General features: G+C 43.4%; 1 protein-coding gene across 2 annotated transcripts in view; it reads right to left on the bottom strand.

The window, feature by feature from the left end:
• Positions 1 to 613: 613 nt before the first annotated feature.
• oxct1a (3-oxoacid CoA transferase 1a) overlaps positions 614 to 27,748 on the bottom strand; it is a 107,252-nt gene continuing 80,117 nt past the window's right edge. For both annotated transcript variants that reach the window (XM_064972621.1, XM_064972622.1), the window contains exons 14-17: positions 18,606 to 18,695; positions 17,160 to 17,240; positions 1,783 to 1,884; positions 614 to 1,470 (exon numbers count right to left, since the gene is read on the bottom strand). In XM_064972621.1, coding sequence (XP_064828693.1) covers positions 1,435 to 1,470; positions 1,783 to 1,884; positions 17,160 to 17,240; positions 18,606 to 18,695 — 309 coding nt within the window. In that variant the 3' untranslated portion in view covers positions 614 to 1,434. The remainder of the gene's footprint in view (positions 1,471 to 1,782; positions 1,885 to 17,159; positions 17,241 to 18,605; positions 18,696 to 27,748) is intronic.

Here is a 27,748-nt window from a genome sequence, read left to right as displayed (position 1 = left end):
TTGCACGCCCCTCATCTGCATGGCAGCCCGAACCTGCTGTGTGTCGACTTAATTTGCTTTAGTTGCTCAGAGGTACATAATGTCAAACCTGGCTAATGGGAACGTTGGGGCAGAACATAATGAGCGATATGATGGGTTTGAGTCAGAAAAGCTTTGCGTCTCTGAGGATAGATGGAGCCTTCATTCAGTGTGTGCCGTAATACAGAGCTCAACTCATGAAGAGATCTCCTTGTTCCAATACTCTCATAATGCTTAATTCCTTCCTTCACTGTCACACAGAAATGATGAAGAAAGATGTGAGGTGTCATAAATCTCAGAATTCCTTAGGAAGTAGTGCAGATTATTTCTGAAGAATTTGGAAACGTGAGCTTATTCATAATCATACTTTTGACATAATTTAAACTACTGTATTGGAATGAATGGTCGAATTGTATGCATACTGTACTGGTCTCTTACAACCATATACTACATGTTCAGCCCACTGTCTCCAGACAACCTTGAAGTAACCACTGATATGTGAAAAGATGGGATAGGGAAAAGCAAGAACACATTCCACATATTACTACTACGTACTTCTGAGTGTCAATACCAGTGCAGAAAATGGACACCAATATATTTTTCTCCTCAAGGTAACACACAGTTTAATTTAATATATAAATATATGGCACAGAATAAGTCCAGGTAGAAAATGGAAGGCCTCATATTCTGTAGTAGCTAAAATATCTGGAGCCATATATTTTTTTATGAAGAGTGTGTTTCCACGAGGGTAACCTTTTAACTAAAGCACCAAACTAGGATGAAATGTAGAGGCTCAAATGCAATTCAAAACAACAACAATCATATCAGTTTTCACAGCAGGGCTGCGTTTCATACCATCAAGTTGCCTCCGCCCTTCTTCTCCTATTCACTCCAATTTCACTAAATCAGAGAAAGCAGTATGTCTGAAAGTAGATGGAGTTATTGCTTATAAGGTATACATATCTACCAAAAGAAACCAGCTGATCCACATCCAAGGAAGGGCTTGAACAAGTGCAGAAGGGAGGACACAACTTTCTGGGATGAAATGCAGTCCATAATTGTTTGTGTTATAAGTCTTGGAGAAACTTTGACATAGCATTAAAACATATGATTAAAACATAACATTATTACTAAATACATTTTTAAACAGTTCCTCTTGAGTTATGCCAGGGATACCAGTCCTTCAAGTCAATTGTTACAATATGTTCAACATCATAACTCAACAATTCATTATGAATCTCACATGTTACATTCATTGACGTTACAGTAATGTTATGATTCAGTGTACAGACGTGGTGTTCAGTAACATTAGGATGAGTTCATAGTTTGTGTTCCTTCCAGCTTACATACGGAGAGATTAAAACAGCCTTCAAGTCATAGCTCCTCTCCTCGGACACTTCCTCCACCCCCCAGCTTCTAGACCTGCTGCATGGACCTCACGTTTGGAGACACCTGTCGGACATCAGAGAGAGTTTTGAAAGGAGAGAAACCATCTGTGTTACTATTGATGGTAATTCCCACCGAGCATGCTCAATAGCTTAGTCAACTGCGTTTGAGAAACGCTCTTGGTTTTCTGTTTTTTTTACGAAGACGGTTCAAGTTCAATATGGATTTACTGAGAGTATCGTGTAATTCCGTGCCTGTTTCAAGATTATATTTTTGAACGAGTAGATATGGAAAATTTGGCTGGGGGTTGAACAAAACCCTGAAGTGGCCAGTCAGTATATTCCCCGTGGCCAGACTGGCTGTCCCTGTATGACTCACCGCAAAGTGTGCTCCAGTGCATGTCTTAATGTCCTCTAGAGTGAGTCCCTCCCACACCTCGATCAGTGTCAGACCTTTAGTCTTGTCCACATCAAACACAGCCTGGGAGCGAGTGAGAAGGGGAGAGACAGAGACAGAGAGAGAGATGGATTTAATAAAACAACATCTGAAATGTTGGGTGGAGGCCTAGAGGGTTAGACCTGTACCTGTTGTGTTCTCTGACAGATGCAGTTCACTTCAAACAAAACTCATAGTCCGGCAATGCACCCTGGAGATTCCTGCATTTCAGCTCAGAGTCTGTATTTGTTCTAATCGTCAGAAAAGGATTGAAATGAAATGTTACTATTCTCACATCAACAAAAACATGGTAAGAAAGCACTAGCTGTATGAGCGAAGCCATCTGAAACAATAGGAATACCTTCATCTCCCAGCCGGACCACAGACACTAAAATCTACACGGGTCCCACTGTCTGACTTTTCTCTGTGTTCACAAGGCCAGACTGACAGTTTGGTCTGAACCCGAGACTCACCCTAACCACATTCTGTCAGGACACCAGAGGTGTTGTGCAGGTCTCTCCTGCCCTTTTGGACTGGCCTCCCAATGACTCTGGCAGCGTCTCAAATCACACCCTATTTGTGACAGCACTTCTTTGGACCAAAAGCTCCATTTGGGATAAATCTTGTTGTTGTAAGATATGGGCTTTGTCTCAACAACACTCTTAAAGATTCACAAAGGACACAGTTGGTTAAAAATGATTGAGACACTGCCGGAGACACTGCCATGGGCCCGTTAAGATATATATATATATATTTTAATGATTTTTGTGCAATTTCTCTGTTGCCATAGTAATCTACAATGAGCATTTGGCTGCTCAGTGGGCAATCGGCCGGCACCCCTACCAACATGGGCCGGCCCGGCTTTCTGATTGGCTGAGCGGAGGTCGCTCAAATTCACATTGAAAGTAAAATGCTCAGAGAGACCCGCCCCGACTCTCCATCGTTAAATCAGCTAAGAGAGCACTTTCTAAATTGTCACCTCACTCAAAACATCCTATTCGTTGGATGGCTAAATTGAATTGGTCAAACAGTAAAGTGCATTGTCCTCATGATTCCTGCAATGAAAGTGTCTGTTTTGCTCCTGTATCCCCCCCCCCCCCATGCGCTCCAGAGGTCAATGCAGTCTGATCACACATCATTTCAAAATTGCAATTGTAGGGGAAAACATCGTTCTGGAAGCTTCGTCCCAGTGTCTCTGTTGAAGTTGAGTGTCTTAGCTTTCTGTAGGTGTCATTTATATCTCTCAACTCTCAATACTCAGCTCAATAACAACTATTTTACAACCAAGATATTTGAGATGGCTTTGAAATAGGGAGCGGCACGACCATTGCGAGGGCATAGGCCGATAGGTAGTCTACAACTGCAAAACATCTTTAGGACATCACATTTACTGCTGGATGAATACATGGCTACAAGCAGTGAGCATTATATTAATAGTTAGCAATCTAGTTCATGTGTTTTGAGTTTCCACTTCCTCAGGTGTTAATCCACAAATTAATTAGCATATGAAATTAGTGGACATAAATATATATGTAATTCATCTCTATTTTTACAGTACAATATAGCAATTATGGTCTTATTGTCAACCCAAACACATATGACAGGTACTGATTTGCATTATAAACTGGGTAGTTTGAGCCCTGAATTCGGATTGGCTGAAAGCCATCTTATATCAGAAAAAATAGTTTTAATGCTCTAATTACGTTGGTAACCAGTTTATAATGGCAATAAGGCTCCTCGGGGGTTTGTGATATATGGTCAATATACCACAGCTAAGGGCTGTGTCCAGGCACTCCGCTTTGCGTCGTGCATGGGAACAACCCTTAGCCGTGGCATATTGGCCATATACCACACCTCCTCAGGCCTTTTTGCTTAAATATAGCTTTTATAAACATGGCTTAAAGACGCACTCTGGGATCTTAAACACAACAAATTTGTAACATATTGCACAAATTGGATTTGTAACATCACACGAATTGCGAAATTCGTATCGTATCACAAAATGGATGACGTAGCGCACAAAAAATGTAAGCGTTGATGGTGTGCACAGTGATGTGCGCTGGTGTGGATAAAATGCCAAGGCCGAATTCTTGTCCCAGTCTGCCACTGGTATGTAGGGCCGGCCCAGCCCCTGACATGACTCTTAAGACACTGTATGCAAGGATTATTTTGTTTTTAGGAATGCTGAATTATCTGTGTTGTTCTCAACAACCCCCATTCTGTCACACCTCTGCGAAGCATTGGCGCTGTTGTGATTTGAAGTTCACTTTTAGTGTCTCTGCCATTGATCAACAACTCATATTTTGAATACAAACAGGTCATAGGGTTAAAAAAGGGTCTTAGATTCATTGTTTCTTTTTGTTCCTGTCCTGCTTTGGCGAGGCACCTACATGGACTTCTTGGGGCATGGTCTTCTAGGCCACGTCTTCACCCTCTCTCCCTCCCTCTCTGATCATGACTAGATTATGAATACTGCCGTTTAGCTCATGGAGTCAGATAATATGCATTCTAATAGACTTTGTTTGGCATACTCTTATTATGTGTTGCAGGTCTAAGAATATATCACAAAAACATTACCCAGCAGCACTCTCGGGAAAGCTGTCAGAATCTACAGCTCATTAGTAGGACGGAGTGACAGGGAGATGCAGGAGGATGGATGAGAGAGAGAGAGAGAGAGAGAGAGAGAGAGAGAAAGAGAGAGAGTGGGAAAGGAAGGGGAAAACTTGGAAAGATAATGAGAGTAAGGGTGGAGAGCAAAGGGAGGGAGGCAGAGACTTGTCTTGGACTATCTGTGACATTAGTGACTGGACCACAGCACTGGGCAACAGCATAAAGCCATCATCACACTGTACTATGGATTAGCGTCTTCTAAACTGAGGCAAGTTCTGTTATTCACTAAGCCTGTGAAATTAGCTGGTCTTCTCATCATAATTATCCCTAGTCTGATCTTATCAGTCTGATGACTCCTTCTGTACAGACTCTCATATTCCTCATTTACCCCATCTCCCTCGCTCTCCTACTTCCTCTTGCCATCCCTTCCCTCTCTCCCACAATCTTTCTTTCCACTTTTTCATTTCCTAATGTTTCCTCTTTAACCTACACTCGCTCTTCCCTCTCTGCCTTTGCCGATAACGGCAGGCTTTTGCACCATCCCACCTATAATGCAACTGATTCAGCTCATCAACAAAACCTTGTTGCGTTGCATAACGTGTGTTAGAGCTAGGCTTGAACAAAAGCCTTTTTCACAATTGCGTTCTCCTGGAACAGGGTTAAATAACAGTTTTAACAGAAGTAGACATAGAAAGTGGGGAATAACCAGAGAACATTAAGTACAACTCTGGGAATAGACTGCCAGAGGTAGCAGTTTGCTGCTGCAATTACTCTGAACCAGGGGAATGTCTGTTTCCACTGTGAATAAATAGGTAATTATTTTGGGCTGATTTCCATTTCAGAGGGGAAGGCTGTTTCATGATTTACTGTTTACCAAACCAAGCACGTTCCTCAGGGTTACTGTGAGGAGCGCTGCCATCTAGCTAACACACATTGGCAGGCTGCTGTGAAGAGTCCTCATATGAGAGGGGCACAGAGGATCATGTGGCTACCTGATCCACCCAGAGGACAGAGAGGGGGAAGGAAGGAAATAGGGAATAGTAACAAGAGAGGATACCAGGAAGAGAGGGAAAGGTAGAAAAGAGAGTGGTGGGGGTGAGGGGAGAGAGAGAGAGAGAGAGAGAGAGAAGAGAGAGAGAAGAGGAGCGAGGTAATGAGAAGAGACAGATGGGAGGAAAGAAAACAAGGATAAAACAGAGGAGGGCACAAAGGAACGGGAGGAAAGGATGAGGATAGAAGAGGGGGTAGAGCAGAAAAAGAGGGATAAAAAAAGGGGGACAGGGAGGTGGTGATAGTGGTGGGTAGGGGACGCTTTAACCTTTATAAATGTTGGGAAGCATCTTGCGCAATCACTCTAAAACGCACCCAGGCAAAAATGTACGGGTGGAAAAAAAGAGAAGCACACACTGTCTCTCCAACTGGTCATAATTCTACAGCCGCCTTTAGAGAAAGCGAGAGAGCGAGAGAAAGAGAGCGAGCGGGAGAGGCACAGACAGACAGAAAGGAAGAGATTGAGAAAAGGAAAGATACTGGCGCGATAGGACGCCGAGAGAAACACGGCTACATGGCACACCAGGCTGCCGCATCGATCTGCCTCTCTACACCTGGCACAAACCCAAACTATCCCCTATAATACTGAATAGACACACACACACACACCACACACACACACGCGCGCACAATCAATGATCCTGTGCAGGCCTCCATTACACCTCTGTGCCCCCTGTGTAGAAGCCAGCTGAGCTGCTAATGGAGCCAGCGATGACTGCAGAAGCCCTTTGTCCTGCTGAGCACAGTAGACAGCAACAAGCATTACCCAGGGTCACAGGATGTCTGCTCTGGTGTGCTCAGATAGGTTAGAGTACAGATTATAGGGCACATTAAGCCATAGAGCCCATCAGATTAAACTAAATACGGCACAAAAAGCATTGTCAATATTTTAACACTTACAGTACCTTCAGAGAGTATTCACAACCCTTTGCCTTTTCCACATTTTGATGTGTTATGCAGTAGGAATCAAATGGATTTATTTAGCTTGTTTTTTTTGTGTCAACGATCTACACAAAATACTCCTAATGTCAAAATGGAAAACTAACATTTGTAAAAAAAAAAAAAATATATTTTTGATTTTGTCAATACATGTTAGAATCACCTTTGGAGTGTAGTCTTTCAATAGTTTTGCACATTATTTGCACATTATTATTTTTTAAATTCTTCAAGCTCTGTCAAGTTGGTTGTTGATCATTGCTAAACAAAGTTTTGCCATAGATTTTCAAGCCAATTTAAGTCAAAACTGTAACTAGGCCACTCAGGAACATTCAATGTGGTCTTGGTAAGCATATTTGGCCTTATGTTTTAGGTTATTGTCCTGCTGAAATGTGAATTTGTCTCCCAGTGTCTGTGGAAAGTGGAAAGCAGACAGAACAAGGTTTTCATCTAGGATTTTGCCTGTGCTTAGATCTATTCTGTTTCTTTTTATCATAAAAAACTTCCTAGTCCTTGACGATGACAAGTATAATGCATAACATGATGTAGCCACCACCATGCTTAAAAATATGAAGAGTGGTACACTCAGTGATGTGTTGTGTTGGATTTGCCCCAAACATAACACTTTGTATTCAGTCCATTTCTTTGCCACATCTTTGCAATTTTACTTTCGTGCCTTATTGGAAACAGGATGCATGTTTTGGAACATTTTTATTCTGTACAGGCATCCTTCTATTCACTCTGTCATTTAGGTTAGTATTGTGGAGTCGTTACAATGTTGTTGATCCATCCTCAGTCTTCTCCAATCATAGCCATTAAGATGTAACTGTTTTAAAGTCACCATTGGTCGCATGCTGAAATCCCGAAGCGGTTTCCTTCCTCTCTGGCAACTGAGTTAGGAAGGACGCCTGTATCTTTGTAGTTACTGGGTGTGTTCATACACCATCCAAAGTGTAACTTATAACTTCACAATACTACCAATAGCTTCCCTTCTTTGTGAGGCATTGGAAAACCTCCCTGGTCTTTGTGGTTGAATCTGTGTTTGAAATTCACTGATCGACTGAAGGGACCTTACAGGAAATTGTATGTGTGGGGTAGAAAGATGAGGTAGTCATTAAAAAAATCTTGGTAAACACTATTATTGCACACAGAGTGAGTCCCTGTGACTTGTAAAGCAAATGTATACTTCTCAATGTATTTAGGCTTGACATAACAAAGGGGTTAAATAAAATGGGACTAATACGGGACTCATACAAAAATGTGCCTGCTTGCTACAGTATGCAATATTCAGATCGAAACATCTACCAGTAAGGCTCTGGGCTAAATTCTGACTGATACGCTTACCTGCTGCTAAACTGTGAAATTGTATTACAGGAATTGTGCTATGTAACCCTGTAGGGGATGAATAGACATGGCAGAACAGGCGCAGAACAGCTGGTAAACATGAGCAGGAACAGCAAATGTATTGAGCCATCTGTCAGAACACTGGAATCACAACACATGTACAGCATACAGCCCCATGCTGCACACATACAACACTACAGTAATAATGGCCCAAGCTTTGGAAAACATTGTAAGAATGTTAGGCATCTTCCATGTATCTCATTTAGAACAATCACGGTAAGATAGCCTCAGAGTTGAACATTTTATAATCCTAACATAAAAAAAAGAACTGTGGCTTCTCAAACAGTATATCCTTTGAGTTACTTTTTTACTAAAGTAAAATGTACAGAGAACAAAAATAGAAATGCGATAGGCAACAATTTCAATGATTTTACTGAGTTCCAGTTCATATACGGAAATCATTTAAAATGTTGTTTGTTGTTTTTTTACCCCGCTTTCTCCCGAATTTCGTGGTGTCCAATTGGTAGTTATAGTCGTCTAATCGCTGCAACTTCCATACGGACTCGGGAGAGGCGAAGGTGGAGAGCCATATGGCTCTCCCAACCAAGCCGCACTGCTTCTTGACACAATGCCCACTTAACCCGGAAGCCAGCCGCACAAATGTGTCGGAGGAAACACCGTGCACCTGGCAACCGTGTCAGCATGCACTGCGCCCAGCCCACCACAGGAGTCGCTAGTGCGTGATGGGACAAGGACATCCCTGCCGGACAAACCCTCCCCTAACCTGGACGACGCTGGGACCATTGTACGCCACCACATGGGGCGACAGAGCCTGGGCTCGAACCCAGAATCTCTAGTGGCAATGCTAGCACTGTGATGCAGTACCTTAGACCACTGCGCCACTCGGAAGGCAAGTTGCTGGATATTGGCGAGAACTGGAACACACTGTCGTACACGTTGATCCAGAGCATCCCAAACAGTCTCAATGGGTGACATGTCTGGTGAGTATGCAGGCCATGAAATAATTGGGACATTTTCAGCTTCCAGGAATTGTGTACAGATCCTTGCGACATGGGGCAGTGCATTTTAATGCTGAAACATTAAAGGTGATGGCGGCGGATGAACGACACCACAATGGGTGTCTTTTCACGGTATCCCTGTGCTGTCAAATTGCCATCGATAAAATGCAATAATGTTCGTTGTCCCTTGCTTATGCTGCCCTTACCATAAGGGCACCATGGGGCAGTCTGTTCACAATGTTGACGTCAGAAAACCGCTCGCCCAAACTGTCTGCCATCTGCCCAGTACAGTTGAAACTGGTATTAATTATTGAAGAGCACACTTCTCCAGCATGCCAGTGGCCATCGAAGGTGAGCATTTGCCCATTGAAGTTGGTTACGAAAACAAACTGCAGTCGGGTCAAGACCCTGGAGCGGACGACAAGCACGCAGATGAGCTTCACTAAGACAGTTTGACAGTTTGTGCAAAAATTCTTCAGCTGTGCAAACCCACAGTTTCATCAGCTGTCCAGGCGGCTGGTCTCAGACGATCCTGCCGATGAAGAAGCCGGATGTGGGGGTCCTGGGTTGGGCTGTTGCGATCATGAAATGTTGTCAGCTGGGGATTGTCAAAAAAATAACTGCCGGTCTCACGGTAATTGACCATTAATTCAAATAAACACTTCTATGCATAGCCTTCAAGCCACTGATGCAGACCTTTGGAACATCTACATTTTAAAAAGTTGAATACATCTATTTAATATAGCCTACACCATCACAACAAATCCATTATTTATTTTAGACTGGTCTAAAGAAATATGAAGAAAATGTAGTCTATTTAAGAAGAACAGAATAGCATACTCTTGAGTTGTCCTTATGTTAGGCCCTGATATGGCTATGCCATAGGGCTGTGGGCTACACTAGTTAATTGAGCAGACAAGATTTACTAATAATTACGTGACATTATTTTATAGTGTGAAGAATACAATTGAATATAGCTGAATAAAATAGAAAATGATGTTTTCTCAAAACAATTTCGGAGGTAGTGCGCACATGCTGTGTTGAGCAGTTAACAAAGAAACAGGTCCTCCTATATGTTTAATTTAGAGTTATTTATGCAACTTTAGATGTGATACAAACATTGGGCTATATGTTTTGATTCGTAATACATTCTAAGGCTGCATGATGCGTCTAATGATGATTTGAAAAGTTGCATGACAGGCATGAGCTCGGCTTTGTTTCTTGCACAGGCTGCACACACTTCATCAATCTCTCATTCACAATTTGACAAGCACTTGATAAAGCCTCAAATTTCAAGACGGCATTCCCCTAACGTGACTGTAATGCCCCCTACAAAAATCCCTCCTCCCGGCTGCTTATTCTGAAGCACCTCTCACTCACATGGCTCTCTCAGATATCTCAATTCTTATTAGCAAATGCCCGTCACGTGATCGTGTTCTCGTCACAGGCATCTATCTCTGCTCCCAAAGTAGGCTACAAGTGAAGACCGACACATCCGAGACACAACTGTGGGGCGTCCTTCTTATCGAATTCTGAAGTGCATATTGAAGATGTTAGAAGAACTGTCGACATTTACTTTTCATCAGCCAACAAGATGAGTAATCCTAATGAACAGCAAAAGCACTAGCCTATGTCATTCTACTATCCCCCTTAGTACAAAAGTTGACCTATTCTATTGATCAATTTGTCCTTCTGTCCGAGAAATAAATATTCCAAACATAGTCTGGGACAGTTGTGGGATGCGATTGATGCCAAACTAATACAACCGCTCACATCAAAAAAAGCAATGAGGATGACGCAACAGATCAAAACATTTAGCTTACAATGTTGATAAACTATTAGGCTATATCTCACATTATAAGCCCAGCAATGCGTACACGGCAGTAGGCTATCAGCGCGAATGTTCCAAAATGCAATCAATTAGTGCGAAAACACCATTCTCAAAAGTGACCCCAAATGCGATTATGCATGTAATGCCTTATTATAAAGGTGCCAATTTATGGTGAAAATGACCTTCCCCAAACTTGGAACTCATGTGCCTCCTATGTACGCCAGTTAGGCTCTACACCGGTTGTGAAGCGGATTAATGTGCTTCATTTTAAGAAGTTATTTGGCCACTTTAGTTGTGATACAAACCTTATCAAAACATATAGGCCTATGGGCTGGGCTAAGTTGTTTTCATGCAGGCCAGGTAGGCTACCCTCCTGTAATGTGAAGCAATGTGCTTAATATTCGTAAAGTTGATAAATAAATATCGTAGGCCAAGCCAATATAAAGCTGACGGGATCCTCCTCTTTATAAAAACTCCGTTCTCAGGCAATTGCATAGCCTATAGAAATGTGGCTCATCATTCGCTCATGGGCTCTCATGAAGTGTTTGATTTGATTTTTTGACTACATTTGCATTGATGTCAGAATGATTAGAGGGACAATAGAGTGCTGAGTACCAGGCAGTTAGCAAGTTTGGTGGGCTACTAATGACCATCAGCAGCATCAGAGCTTGGAGAAGCCTAGTTACCGTGACTAAACGGTCACATGGAATCTGACTGTGGTCATGACTTGTGGCTGCAGGTGTTGTGGTGATATGGTCACTGTAACAGCCCTCGGCCGGCGTGGTAATACGTGGTCTGCGGTTGTCAGGCCGGTTGGACGTACTGCCAAATTCTCTAAAACGATATTGGAGGCGGCTTATGGTAAATAAATTAACATTAAATTCTCTGGAAACAAATCAAATCAAATTTCCAAATCAAATGTAATTTGTCACATGCGCCGAATACAACACGTGTAGACCTTACAGTGAAATGCTTACTTCCGAGCCCCTAACCAACAGTGCAGTTTCCAAATATACAGATAAGAATGAGATAAAAGTAACAAGTAATTAAAGAGCAGCAGTAAAAAAATAACAATCTATATAATCTATACCGGTACAGAGTCAATGTGTGGGGTGCACTGGTTAGTTGAGGTAGTATGTACATGTAGGTAGAGTTAATTAAAGTGACTATGCATAGATGACAACATAGAGTGGCAGTGATGTGGAGAGGGGGCAATGCAAATAGTTTGGGTAGCCATTTGACTAGATGTTCAGAAGTCTTATGGTTTGGGGGTATAAGCTGTTAAGAAGCCACTTGGACCTAGACTTGGCGTTCCGGTACCGCTTGCTGTGTGGTAGCAGAGAACAGTCTATGACTAGGGTGGCTGGAGTCTTTGACAATTTTTAGGGCCTTCCTCTGACACCGCCTGGTATAGAGGTCCTGGATGGCAGGAAGCTTGGCCCCATGTACTGGGCCATTTGCATTACCCTCTGTAGTGCCTTGCGGTCGGAGGCTGAGCAGTTGCCATACCAGGCAGTGATGCCTGGTATGAGCTCGATGGTGCAGCTGTAGAACCTTTTGAGGATCATCTTTTCAGTTTCCTGAGGGGGAATAGGTTCTGTCGTGCCCTCTTCACACTGTCATGGTGTGCTTGGACCATGTTAGTTTGTTGTTGGTGATATGGACACCAAGGAACTTGAAGCGTTCAACCTACTCCACTGCAGCCCCATCGAGGGGGTGTGCTTGGTCCTCTTTTTCCTGTAGTCCACAATCTATTTTGTCTTGATCACGTTGAGGGAGTGGTTGTTGTCCTGGAACCACACGGCCAGGTCTCTGACCTCCTCCCTCAAGGCTGTCTCGTTGTTGTCGGTGATCAGGCCTACCACTGTTGTGTCATCTGCAAATTTAATGATGGTGTTGGAGTCGTGCCTGACTGTGCAGTCATGAGTGAACAGGGAGTACAGGAGGGGGCTGAGCACGCAACCCTGAGGGGCCCCTGTGTTGAGGGTCAGCGTGGTGGATGGGTTGTTACCTACCCTTACCACCTGGGGGCGGACCGTCAGGAAGTCCAGGATCCAGTTGCAGAGGGAGGTGTTTAGTCCCTGGGTCCTTAGCTTATTGATGAGCTTTGAGGGCACTATGGTGTTGAACGCTGAGCTGTAGTCAATGAATAGCATTCTCAAATAGGTGTTTATTTTGTCCAGGTGGGAAAGGGTGGATTGCAATAGAGACCGCATCCTCTGTGGATCTATTTTGACGGTATGCAAATTGGAGTGAGTCTAGGGTTTCTTGGATGATGGTGTTGATGTGAGCCATGACCAGCCTTTCAAAGCACTTCATGGCTATAGACATGAGTGCTACAGGATGGTAGTCATTTAGGCAGGTTACCTTAGTGTTCTTGGGCACAGGTACTATGGTGATCTGCTTGAAACATGTTGGTATTACAGACTCGGACATGGAGAGGTTGAAAATGTCAGTGAAGACACTTGCTAGTTGGTCAGCGCATGCTCGCAGTACAAATCCTGGTAATCCTTCTGGCCCTGCGGCCTTGTGAATGTTGACCTGTCTAAAAGGTCTTACTCACATTGGCTGAGGAGAGTGTGATCACAGTCTTCCGTACAGCTGGTGCTCTCCTGCATGTTTCAGTGTTATTTACCTCGAAGCGAGCATTGAAGTAGTTTAGCTCATCCGGCAGACTCGTGTCACTAGGAAGCTCTAGGCTGTGATTCCCTTTGTAGTCTGTCTGTCTGGTTTACAGGCCCTGCCACATCCAACGAGCATCAGAGCTGGTGTAGTATGACCTGATCTTAGTCCTGTATTGACGCTTTGCCTGTTTGATGGTTCATCGGAGGGCATAGCGGGATTTCTTATAAGCTTCCGGGTTAGAGTCCCACTCCTTGAAAGTGGTAGCTCTACCCTTTAGCTCAGTGCGGATGTTGCCTGTAATCCATGGCTTCTGGTTGGGGTTGGACGATGTTATCGATGCACTTATTGATGAAGTCAATGACAGATGTGGTGTACTCCTCAATGCCATTGGAGGAATCCCGGAACATATTCCAGTCTGTGCTAGCAAAACAGTCCTGTAGTTTATCATCTGCTTCATCTGACCACTTTTTTATTGATCTAGTTACTGGTGCTTCCTGCTTTAATGTTTGCTTGTAAGCAGGAATCAGTAGGTTGGAATTATGGGCAGATTTGCCAAATGGAGGGTGAGGGAGAGCTTTGTATGTATCTCTGTGTGTGGAGTATAGGTGGTCCAGAGTTATTTTCCCTCTGGTTGCACATTTAACATGCTGATAGAAATTTGGTAAAACTGATTTAAGTTTCCCTGCATTAAAGTCCCCGGCTACTAGGAGCGCCTCCCCTGGGTGAGCGTTTTCTTGTTTGCATAGGGCGGAATACAGCTCATTCAATGCTATCTTAGTGCCAGCCTCTGACTGTGGTGGTATGTAAACTGCTACAAAGAATACAGATGAAAACTCTTGGTAGATAGTGTGGTCTACAGATTATCATGAGAAACTCTACCTCAGGTGAGGAATAGCTTGAGACTTCCTTTGATATTGTGCACCAGCTGTTTACAAAAATACATAGACCGCCACCCCTTGTCTTACCAGACGCCTCTGTTTTATCCTGCCGGTACATTGTATAATCAGCCAGCTGTATGTTGATATTGTCGTCATTCAGCCACTACTCTGTGAAGCATACGATTTTACCGTTTTTAATCTCCCATTGGTAGTTTCATCCTCCCAGTAACTCGCCCATTTTATTGTCCAAAGATAGCATGTTTGCTAGCAGAATTGAAGGTAGTGGGGGTTTATTCGATCACCTCCGACTTCTCAGAAGGCAGCCTGTTCTCCGGCCTCTCTTCCTCCTCTTCACACAGATCACTGGGGTCGGGGCCTGTTCCCGAGGGAGCCGTAAATCCTCCGCCTCGGGCTCGTCAGAGTCGTGAAAGAAGAAAAAGGATTCTGCTAGTCCGTGGTGAGTAATCGCAGTCCTGATGTCTAGAAGTTATTTCCGGTCATAAGAGACGGTAGCGGCAACATTATGTACAAAAAGAGTCAAAAAATAAGTTACAAACAACACAGATAAACGAACAAAAAAACACAACCAGTTAGGGGCACGTAAAACGTCATGCCTTCTGCTCCGGCGCCATCTTAAAGCTCTGGTGGACATTCCTGCAGTCAGTATGCCAATTGCACATTTGAGACTTCCTAATAGTTTATAGGCTAAACCGTTCAGACGCTACAGACATTTTTGTTAGAATAATGTTTTTTGGGGGATGTCTCATGGTCTTTCAAACACTGCTGTAGCTCGGCCACCTTCCACCGCATATGCGGAAGGCAGACATATGCGGAAGGCAGACATAAGCGGAAGGCAGACATATGCGGAAGGCGGACATAAGCGGAAGGCAGACATAAGCGGAAGGCAGACAGACAGACATATGCGGAAGCGGAAGGGAGGCAGGCAGACATAAGCGGAAGGCAGACATAAGCGCAAGTCAGACATAAGCGGAAGTCAGACATATGCGGAAGGCAGACATAAGCGGAAGGCAGACATAAGCGGAAGACAGACATAAGCGGAAGACAGACATATGCGGAAGGCAGACATAAGCGGAAGGCAGACATAAGCGGAAGGCAGACATAAGCGGAAGGCAGACATAAGCGGAAGGCAGACATATGCGGAAGGCAGACATATGCGGAAGGCAGACATATGCGGAAGGCAGACATAAGCGGAAGGCAGACATAAGCGGAAGGCAGACATAAGCGGAAGGCAGACATATGCAGAAGGCAGACATATGCGGAAAGGGCGACATATGCGGAAAGGGCGACATATGCGGAAGGCAGACATATGCGGAAGGCAGACATATGCGGAAGGCAGACATATGCGGAAGGCAGACATAAGCGGATGCAGATGGATTGAGACAAAGCCCATGCAATATATCTCTAGCTTAAACTGATGGATTTTGATGGTGATTTTTGTTATTATGTTACTTTGAATGACGCACGTTTTATTTATTTGGATTATTTCACGAAATTATAAAAAGTTTGACAACTCTGTTTGTAAGCTTTTAAATCATGTAAATCTCAACTGTTTATCTTTTCCAGTGAAGACATGGATGTCTCATGGTATGGTGAGGTATGCAAAATAGGTCTACTTTGAGCACCTTTAGCTCTTGAATAATTTGTAATTTAGGTCCAAAAAGTCACTTTCTGACCACTTCTACAATGGGCAAATATGTATGGAAGGTTTCGTTCCAATCAAAAGGGGTGCTGTCAAAGTGATTGAGCAAAAACATTGTAAGAACATTAGACATCCTAGGGGTAACTTGTTTATACTGAAACAGTAATAATATATGTGCAGCTTTGCAAACGCTGTAAGAACGCTAGAGCTCATTGGGGGTTAGTGGTTTCCAGATGAAGCATTATTAGCGCTTAGGTGGGCCATGTGGTGGAGCTAGTAACATCATTAAAATACATCTTCATAAAAGACAGTCCTACGTTCTGGGATATCAAATCAATATTGAGCAATCTGCTGATTGGATTACGGTTAACCAAATAAATGTAATTTTCATCTCCCCAGGTCCCTCTGCAGCATCAAATATATATATCAGTCCCTGGTGTGTGTGTGTGTGTGTGTGTGTGTGTGTGTGTGTGTGTGTGTGTGTGTGTGTGTGTGTGTGTGTGTGTGTGTGTGTGTGTGTGTGTGTGTGTGTGTGTGTGTGTGTGTGTGTGTGTGTGTGTGTGTGTGTGTGTGTGTGTGTGTGTTTTTCTCACCTTTCTTTCTGTGTTCCAATGTCTATAATAAACTTACCAGGGAAATAGATTTGGTCTATTGTTCAGAATACTAAAACACAAGCCCAGTGGCTGCTAAAGCCAAGCAATTCTGTTTGTACTCTTTCAACCTTTTCCAATGCTGTAAACGTTCATGATTCTGTGAGCTGGAGAGGAGAGTGTCAGCTCTAGGCCTACAGAGGCAGTAATGTATTGTCACTGGAGCAAAGTGTTTCACATAAAGCCTGACATTATGACTCACATTCAGCTTAGGTATGATATAACCCAGGCGTCTGAATAGGCCGAGTTGGGCTCCAAAATATACAGATTCGTTTTGAAGAGTCACTTCAATCTTTCTGTGTGGGAGGGATTCAAATGAGGCATGTGTCGTGAGGAGCTTGATTTGTAAGCCAGTGAATTGAAACTCGACAACACAGATATGTGGGACACATTGGCAAACTGAAAAGAGGGAACAGAGACACACAGGGAAACACACAGAACTCAAACAGCCCTATGCACATTCACACAGAGACACACAGGGAAACACACAGAACTCAAACAGCCCCCATTATGCAGGGGAACACACAGAACTCAAACAGCCCTAGACACACACAGGGGAACACACAGAACTCAAACAGCCCTATGCACATTCACACATAGACACACAGGGGAACACACAGAACTCAAACAGCCCTATGCACATTCACACATAGACACACAGGGGAACACACAGAACTCAAACAGCCCTACAGTATGCACTTTCACACAAACACACACCTTTTCAGTGATGATCCGATCCACACACTGTTTTCCTGTCAGTGGCAGGTTGCACGTGTCCAGAATCTTGTGTTTTCCTCCCTGACAAAGATAAAGGGAAAGAAAAAAGTGGAGAGAGAACGAGACAGAACAGTTTATGTCAAACAACCACCCAGTTTAACTGGTCACTATGGCCACACCCCTGCGTCTGTTCACTATGACAGTTATCAGGGCTTTCGATATAATGTGTGGCGGAGTGGAGGAAAACGTGTGTTAGCATTTGTGTGTGTGTGTGTGTGTGTGTGTGTGTGTGTGTGTGTGTGTGTGTGTGTGTGTGTGTGTGTGTGTGTGTGTGGAGGAAGGGCAGCTGGGCTCTCGTTATTCTCTGCCCTAAGGGTGTGTGATCCTGCTGACCCTCCCTTTCACCCCCTACACAAACACATGTTTGTTTTACTATCCTTGTGGGGACCAAACAATTGATTCCCATTCAAAATCCTGTTTTGTAACCCTAATTGTAACCCTAACCCTTAACTTAACCCCTAAGCCTAAAATAGCCTTTTTATTTTCTTCTTGTGGGGGCCGATGTCACGTCCCCACTTTTCTGAATTTCCCTTGTTTTACTATCCTTGTGAGGAGACACACACACAGGTTGCTCATGATGAGCAGAGTGGGGGACCATGATAAATAAATAAGACTGGCGCAGCAGTCAACAGGCCTCAGTAAACATCTCCATGTCCCTATTCACATCCACCTGCTCCGCCATCTGGACTGGGCTACAAGTACTCCCATTACAGTTGATAGGTCTGGAAAGCCACGGCCATAAATACTTCCATTACAGATCATCTATCAATTGTGACAGGTGGCCTAGCGGTTAAGAGAGTTGGTTCAGTAACCGAAAGGTCGCCGATTCAAATCCCCGAGCCGACGAGGTGAAAAAATAGTGTCTGCTAAATTACTAAAATGTAAATCATAAGCCTGGACAAGTAGGGCTACAAATATTCCCATTACAGAGGTTTTTGGTTTGTGCATTTTACTGCCATGATCAGGTGGGTACTACAGTATGTATTGGTAATGGATGGGAGTATTAGTCCATATAAGCACCAAGCAGCCTATGAGGAGCTCTGGGACTATTAGAGGCATCACTGAATCATTAGTTCATCCATTACTGGAATCAGAAGCGCATCAACGGGACTGACTCATCACCCTCAGAGACTGCAACAAGACATTATAGATGGAAGCTGCTGGAGGAATCCCCTTCATTAAACTCTGCTCTCTAAACCACTTTAGGAGGTTACATCACAGAATATATTTAGTAAAAAGGCAGCCAAGGAGAGCAGTATATGCATTAGCACATATCTGATGCGTAAAATATAGCTGATCTGGAGTCACACATAGACACATCTGGAACTGGGTGGCCTTGGATTGGCACGCACTCACACACACACACACACACACACACACTCTAACCTTAGCTGAGTGCTCCATGGTGACGACCACCTTGGTTCCAGCGCTGGCCACCAGATCCATGGCTCCACCCATTCCCTTCACCATCTTACCCTGAAGGAAAAAACAAAACAATACAGTAAACAGTACAGCTCAGGGGAACGTAAGTAGCGTATCTTCCACGCAGGCCACCAGTAACAGCCGACACAGAGTATGTTGCCAGTTGTTTGCTTTTCGCATAAGTGGGCCTAAGCATAGTACAGCAGTTCTAACTTTCCAATCCGGAGGCTAAACCAAACTGGCACCATATCTTTAGCGTACAGTAATCCACTAACTAGTGTGCCCGGTGAGGAATACAACGGTATAAACACTGTATTACTGCAGAGTCCAGCCCTGCCTGGGTCAGCTTATTTCTTGTTAATGGACACAGTCAACACACACATCCCTCGCAGAGTATTGAGGTCTACATTCAATACAGAGCAGAAAAAAACATTAGTTTCCAAAACCAGTGAATAATTTCTAATTAGATGAGAACATACATTTTTTGAAAAATCATACACAGGCCTCTCATTTCTCTGGGTCCAATGAGCTTTACTGGCATGCACACACCCAGGGGGTCAGATTGCTGAATAACCTAATTAAAAATCTGTTTTGCTCATCAATCGCAATAGTGCATTCGGAAAGTATTCAGAACTCTTGACTTTTTCCACATTACAGCCTTATTCTAAAATGAATACAATTGTTTTTCCCCTCATCAATCTACACACAACCCATAATGACAAAGCAAAAACAGCCATTTTTTAAAAGAACGGAAATATCACATTTACATAAGTATTCAGACCCTTTACACAGTATCTTTGATGAAGCACCTTTGGCAGCGATTACAGCCCGAGTCTTCTTGGGTATGACGCTACAAGCTTGGCACACCTGTATTTGGAGAGTTTCTCCCATTCTTCTCTGCAGACCCTCTCAAGTTCTGTCAGGTTGGATGGGGAGAGTCGCAGCACAGCTATTTGCAGGTCTCTTCCAGAGATGTTTGATAGGGTTTAAGTCCTGGCTCTGGCTGGGCCACTCAATGACATTCAGGAACTTGTCCTGAAGCCACTCTTGCATTGTTTTGGCTGTGTACTTAGGGTCGTTGTCCTGTTGGAAGGTGAACCTTCGCCTTGAGTGCTCTGGAGCAGGTTTCATTCAAGGATCTCTCTGTATTTTGCTCCGTTCCCTAAATCCTGACTAGTATTCCAGTCCCTGCTGCTGAAAAAAACTCCCCACAGCATGATCCTGCCACCACCATGCTTCACAGTAGGGATGGTGCCAGGTTTCCTCCAGACGTGATACTTGGCATTCAGTCTAAAGATAGTTCAATATTGGTTTCATCATACCAGAGAATCTGGTTACTCATGGTCTGAGGGTCCTTGAGGTGTCTTTTGGCAAACTCCAAGCGGGCTGTCGTGACTTTTACTGAGGAGTGGTTGCCGTCCTGCCACTCTACCATAAAGGCCTGATTGGTGGAGTGCTGCAAAGATGGTTGTCCTTCTGGAAGGTTCTCCCATCTCCACAGAAGAACCCTGGAGCTCTGGTTCTTGGTCACCTCTCTGACCAAAGCCCTTCTCCCCCGATTGCTCAGTTTGGCCGGGAAGCCAGCTCTAGGAAGAGTCTTGATGGTTCCAAACATCTTCTATTTAAGAATGATTGAGGCCACTGAGTTCTTCAATGCTGCAGAAATTTTTTGGTATCCACAATCCTGTCTCGGAGCGCTACGGACAATTCTTTCAACGTCATGGCTTGTTTTTTTCTCTGACGCACTGTCAACTGTGGGACTTCATATAGACAGGCGTGTGTCTTTCCAAATCATGTCCAATCAATTGAATTTACCACATGTGGACTTCAATCTGTTTTTTTAAATCTGTTTTTATTTTCAATAAATGTGCAAACATTTCTAAAAACCTGTTTTTGCTTTGTCATTATGGGTATTGTGTGTAGGTTGATGATACTTTTGTCATTTAATCCATTTTAGAATAAGGCTGTCATTAAACAAAATGTGGATAAAGGGAAGGGGTCTGTATACTTTCTGAATGCACTGTAGTCTATACGTTACAGTATATGAATAGAGTATGCTTTAGCGTTTGGCATCTCCGGCTGAGGAGGACATGGGACATGGGGAGAGGATAAGAGGAAGAAAGAGGGAAGGAGGGAGGGAAAGAGACACCCAATAAAGTTATTTCCTCTCTCTCCACCTTTGTTCATTCCAATTAGTGACGGAAGTTAGGCTTACGAGTATTTTAACGATGCATATATCCTACAAGAAACAAAGATGTAACAAAATACCACGCAGAGAGAATGGATTATGTGTCGATGCTGACAGAATCGAAAGAAAGGGAGTGCTGCTCTCAGATCAGCTTTCTCCATTCAAATCTTTCCTTAACATTAGAAATATTCCATAATACTGATGAGGGATCAGTTCCTAGTGAGATGTTGCCACATACGGCTACAAATATTGACGTGGTTTATTCTTACATGCTGACCAGAATGTACACGTCGCGTGCGCGAGCGTCGCAAAATACATTTAGAAATCGATGTTATTCAATTATTGCACCCACACTGCTTGCACGCGTCAACGAGCATCTGCTTTGCCAAGGGCTAAAATATAAGTCATTCCTATTTCTGACGCAGATCGCGCTGCAAGTCCTGCCACTCCCATCTCCTCATTAGTTTATAGAAGCAGGTACCCACGTGTCATCTTCTCATTGGTTATACCCACGTGGGTGATTGAAAGACGAAATGTTTTGCAGGTTGTCGTGGTAATACTATGAAAGTGTAGATGCCAATTACCATATAAGTTCAAAGATGAAAAGGCCTTGAAGGAGGAGAGATGACTAGAAACGATTCGGTTGGCCTTTTTATGTGTGGATTAATTGTCGGAGTAGAGGACCTTGTGCATTTCAAGTAAAATAACAACTCAATGTTTATATCCCAGGACAAATTAGCTAGCAAGTGCAAGCTAACTAGCTAAATTGCCATACATGTTTAATGCTTTTTGACCTGTCCCCAAATGAATGTCATTGGTTCAGAGTTTGTTTTGATATTTTAACCTGCGTGTCGTGATCCCGTTTGGCGTAGGGAGACAAAAGAAATGTATGTACGGTAGCGCACGATGGTGCACGATGGTGAACTCGCGCAGCCGGTTTGGGTTCCGTGTTACCCAATATGCCCTGAAACACCAATTTGGCACATCATTGCGCACATGTTAGGCTACATACACATAATTAAAAAATATATTAAGCCAAATTACAGACAGTAGCAAATTATAACTCAATTGATTGAATAGGAAATGTATTTCAACATGATTGAAATAGGCCTATAGCCTACTGTTTATATTTTACTGCAGTCATCTCGATTTGAATTTGAAGCGGTCTGCGAGCGGTCTGATGCAGGCGTTAGATTACATGCGTTTTCAAGTGCAACATTAACATGTGGTTTTGGGAAACCGCTTGGAGTTCTGACAATGCTCGTCGCGAAGGTTCTAACAATGAATTTAGCCTAACAAACACTGCAGTCTTTCAGGACTAGGTTAACACCGCTATGGTAGAACACCTCTTTTAATGGCCATACTCCCGTTTCTCCCAACCTTCTCTCTTTCTCTCTCACTGGTACAAAGCACCAGGATAAAACAGAGGAGACAGAGAATAAATCTCAGAGGGCAAAAAGATAAGTCGGCAAATGCACAAAATGGGATCGTCAGTTTTGTGAGGTTGGCACTGGGAAGTCACTCTGAAAGGACACCGTGCACTTTCTCCTATCGCCACAAGTGATTAATTATCTGCCCCTCAAAGAGCCTAGATCGCGCGCGCGCGTGTGTGTGTGGGTACGTATCACCAGCCCTGGGAGATAACGGGCTGTGACCTGAGAGAGGCAGGGACAGATTTACAGCAGAATTAGCACCTGATAATGGACCATCTCCCCCTTTGGTCTGCAGTTAGTGAAAGGGAGGGGTCCTAGTGGCACGACGATTGGCTATGTTGTTCCTTTAGTAGGCTGCCTCATAAAGTGCCTGAGTGCAAAGGCGAAACATACTGAAAGTAAAAATGACAGCCCTGATTTTCAGCAACATTTAATACTACATGAGACTATAACAAACAGCTGAGTTATTGATGTTTTAATATTAACATGGGCGACAACAACACCATAACAACACAAGAACGGTTGATTGAGGAGAATAGGCCACTTTGCCCTATATCTACACTATGGGATAGACTGCAGTTTCTCTACCTCAGAACATGTGTTAAACGCTCTACAACAAAGCTTTGAGTGTCCAACAAGCTTTCTCTGCCCTTAACCTTGTTCTGAACACCTCCAAAAACAAAGTTCATATGGTTTGGTAAGAAGAATGGCCCTCTCCCCACCAGTGTGATTACTACCTCTGAGGGTTTAGAGCTTGAGGTAGACACTTCATACAAGTACTTCGGAGTATGAATAGATGACACACTGTCCTTCTCTCAGCACATATCAAAGCTTCAGGCTAAGGTTAAATCTAGACTTGGTTTCCTCTATTATAATTGCTCCTCTTTCACCCCAGCTGCCAAACTAACCCTGATTCAGATGACCATCCTACCCGTGCTAGATTACGGAGACATAATGTATAGATCAGCAGGTAAGGGTGCTCTCGAGTGGCATGTTGTTCTTTACCATTCGGCCATCAGATTTGCCACCAATGCTCCTTATAGGACACATTACTGCACTCCTCTGTAAACTGGTCATCTCTGTATACCCGTTGCAAGACCCACTGGTTGATGCTTATTTATCAAATCAAATCCAATCAAATGTATTTATATAGCCCTTCTTATATCAGCTGATATCTCAAAGTGCTGTACAGAAACCCAGCCTGAAACCCCAAACAGCAAGCAATGCAGGTGTAGAAGCACGGTGGCTATTAAGAACTCCCTAGGAAGAAACCTAGAGAGGAACCAGGCTATGAGGGGTGGCCAGTCCTCTTCTGGCTGTACCGGGTGGAGATTATAACAGAACATGGCCAAGATGTTCAAATTTATAAAACCCTCTTAGACCTCACTCCCTCCTATCTGAGATACCTACTGCAGCCCTCATCCTGCACATACAACATCCGTTCTGCCAGTCACATTCCGTTAAAGGTCCCCAAAGAACATACATCCTCTTTTCAGTTTGCTGCAGCTAGCGACTGGAATGAGCGCAACACTCAAACTGGACAGTTTTATCTCCATCTCTTCATTCAAAAACTCCATCATGGACACTCTTACTGACAGCTGTGGTGCTTTCGCATGATGTGTTGTTGTCTCTACTTTCTTGCCCTTTGTGATGTCTGTGCCCAATAATGTTTGTACCATGTTTTGTGCTGCTACCATGTTGTGTTGCTACCATGCTATATTGTCTTAGGTCTCTCTTTATGTAATTTTGTGGTGTCTCTTGTCGTGATGTATGTTTTGTCCTATATTTACATTTTTATTTTTAACCCCAGCCCCCATCCCCGCAGGCCTTTTTCTAGGCCGTCATTGTAAATAAAAATTTGTTTTTAACTGACTTGCCTAGTTAAATAAAGGTTAAATAAAACATTTTAAAAAATAGATCAATGAACTTTGGATTTGATTGTCTGAAAACACTTTGATCCCTGTGCAGGTCAATCCGGAGGTAAAAACAGAGCCTTTTCTAATGTGTGTGTCTCCTGTTTGGCTCTGTCCGGGGGTGTCATCGGATGGGGCCACAGTGTCTCCTGACCCCTCCTGTCTCAGCCTCCAGTATTTATGCTGCAGTAGTTTATGTGTTGGGGGCTAGGGTCAGTTTGTTATATCTGGATTACTTCTCCTGTCTTATCCGGTGTCCTGTGTGAATTTAAGTATGCTCTCTCTAATTCTCTCTTTCTTTCTTTCTCTCTCTCGGAGGACCTGAGCCCTAGGACCATGCCTCAGGACTACCTGGCATGATGACTCCTTGCTGTCCCCGTCCACGTGGCCATGCTGCTGCTCCAGTTTCAACTGTTCTGCCTGCGGCTATGGAATCCTGACCTGTTCACCGGACGTGCTACCTGTTCCAGACCTATTATTTTACCATGCTGGTCATTTATGAACATTTGAACATCTTGGCCCTGTTCTGTTATAATCTCCACCCGGCACAGCCAGAAGAGGACTGGCCACCCCTCAAAGCCTGGTTCCTCTCTAAGGTTTCTTCCTAGGTTTTGGCCTTTCTAGGGAGTTTTTCCTAGCCAACGTGCTTCAACACCTGCATTGCTTGCTGTTTGGGGTTTTAGGCTGGGTTTCTGTACAGCACTTTGAGATATCAGCTGATGCACGAAGGGCTATATAAATACATTTGATTTGATTTGAAAGAACGAGAGAGGGGGAGAGAGAGAGAGAAAGATAAAAAGAAAGAGTAACAGATAGCTTTCAACCTTAATTGTAATGTAATATCGCATATTTAATAACAATTTGGACGCCCACCAATTAGGTTGATTTGGTTTTGTTTCTAGCCCGAGAGAGCGCCATTGCTAGGCAACAGTAAACCTGACCACCTCAGGCCGATCGAGGTAAGTAGTCCAGTCTTCTCACGTGAATTACTCCATTGTTGTTCTATCGATAGTTATTCAACAACAATTGGAAACAGCACGTAGAGTTTTCCTTCACCCCTCTCCACCAGAATGGTGTTATTTCACCCAAACAGTTGCTAAATACAATACAGCTGTCTTAAACAATGTGACTTACTGCAGACTATTTGAGGTAAGAGGGGAACATTAAATGAATCGATATCATCACTAATTTCCTTGTGTTTATGGTAATATTTGGTGTAATTGTTTATCTTTAGCACAGTAAGCGGTTTAGATTTAGTTCTAGTTAAAAGGTTGAGCTTGCGTATTAATGTGGCTGGTACACAAACTCAAACTGTGACTGGATAACTTGTAAGTGTAATGGGAAAGGGGATATTGGTTGAATGCATCTACTGAAATTCGTCTTCCGCATTTAACCCCTCAATTAGAGAGGTGCGGGGGGGGGGGGGGCTTAATCGACATCCACGTCATCAGCACCGGGGAGCAGTTGTTGTGAAGGTTAACTGCATTGCTCAAAGGCAGTACGGGCAGATTTCTCCACCTTGTCGGCCCAGTGATTCAACAAGCAACTTTTCGGTTACTGTCCCAACACTAACCGCTAGGCTACCTGCCGCCCAAGCCTCTGGTGTTTTCATCATGTCTGCTTGTCTAATCAGCCAATGTTATTGTGCAGCATTAACAAAATATAATTAATCCACTGCCAAACATCGCCCAAGAGCAGGAGTAATTTAATTAACACGGCTTAGAGGACATTAACCCTGCGGCTCAGACCCAACTCTCAGGTTATTAATTTCCTCCTTGCTCTGATTGGTTCCTTTCACGTGCTGGAAGCCTGACTTACTGAACCCGCAATATACAGTAGGTGCTTGGTTATGGGAAAGTGTACATGTACATTTAACTCCTATGGTGCTTCCACAGTCAAGGCTGCAACATGGCCCTCAGAGTGCCACACTATCAGAACCAACAGACTAACTTTTTGACAGGAATTAGCATTCGCCCAGTTCGTTATTTTATTCGTTCGTTCAGGCATTAGAGGCAAATCTACATGAAGATGTAAGGGAATGCATCATTCTATAGAGTTTGTAATCTAGGACTAATATGACAGTTGCACCGTAAACCAAGTCTGAAGTCATTATAATCACACTCTTTTAATATCACATCTTTTAATGAGAAAATGATCTTTATCCTTTTCTGACAGAAACATCCGTTTTGGGCCCTGCCTTCCTCATTCTACACTTTGATATGAAGCCTTGCTGGAGGCATACACCTTTTGGCTAACAAATAAATCAAATAAGCATAGTCCATCAAATTGCCTGAAAGATGTGTTTGATGTTGTCATATCAACATATTTCCACCTGTCATACAAATAGGGGTACTCTTCAATGGGGAGAGGCAGCCTTAAAGTTCCATTGGTTCAGTCTTGTGTGGCCAGGTCAGGGCTATTGCCTTGTCCAGACAATGCTTACTTGTCCAATGTTTACTTAAGTGTGGTAGTAGTAGAGGACAAAATACACTTTGGTTAAAAGCTCCTGACCAGAATATCGGAAGCCATTTACTGTTAATTCCCCGACAATTCTACGTTGTACCGCCATCCTTCGTCAATGCCCAGCAGGTGACCTCTAACAGATCACGGCAACGTCCTGCTTTTAGCTGTTCATGAACAGATTGTACATGACATTAAGGAAAATTCCACCCAAAAATCTTTTGGTATTTTTTTTTTTTCAAAAAATATTTTGCATGTCAGCAATCACGTTTTCAAGATATATAACTTTCCCCAAAAATGTTTTGCCGGAACTTTCTAACACGTATCAACACAGAAATGAATCAGGCAGCTGACCAAATTATGCAAGATTTTGCTTCTGGGTTAACAGAGATTAATTTGAGTGCAATGCAGTTTTGCAGATTTATGACAATTATTGTTAACCTCTTAAAACTCTGACACCCTCTGGTGGCATTATCTAAACAACGCATAATATTGTATACTACCCTCATAAAGTACATTTCGCCTGCAGACTGACATTGGTCGTCAGTTGAATAGTGTTTCCTCTGACACATTGGTCCAACTGGCTTCCGGGTTAAGCGAGCGGGTGTTAAGAAGTGCGACTTGGAGGGTCATGTTTCGGAGGACGCATGACTCGACCTTTGCCTGTCCCGAGCCCGTTGGGGAATTGCAGCAATGAGACAAGATCGTAATCACGAAATTGGGGAGAAAAAGGGGGTAAAAATTACAACAACAAAAAAAGTAAGAATTGTGGGATTCTGATGAAGGTGTCGGAAACATCTACAGAGCTGGAGATACAGGCCAAAAATGTTCTGTTTGTTTCCTCTTCGTGGGGGGGGATTAGAGATTTGAAAGTCTAGGTTTGAAATAGAATGTCACCAATTAATGTTCCAAAAGGATTGTACATTATTGTACATTAGGATTGTACACCTAAAGGTGGCGCTCTAAACATGCACAAATTCCCATAGGAGATCACATGACCTCTCTTGGCCACTTGCATCTGGTTTGGGTAGTGAGTCACTGTGCCAAAATGGCTGAATGGATTTTCAAGCCTGACATCTTAAAATTAAAATTAACTTAGCAAATCAGGACATT

Source organism: Oncorhynchus masou, chromosome 1 (assembly GCF_036934945.1).
Source record: "Oncorhynchus masou masou isolate Uvic2021 chromosome 1, UVic_Omas_1.1, whole genome shotgun sequence".
Classification (NCBI taxonomy): domain Eukaryota; kingdom Metazoa; phylum Chordata; class Actinopteri; order Salmoniformes; family Salmonidae; genus Oncorhynchus; species Oncorhynchus masou.
The sequence above is the reverse complement of the archived record's forward strand: the minus strand, read 5'-3'. Positions and strand labels throughout refer to the sequence as shown.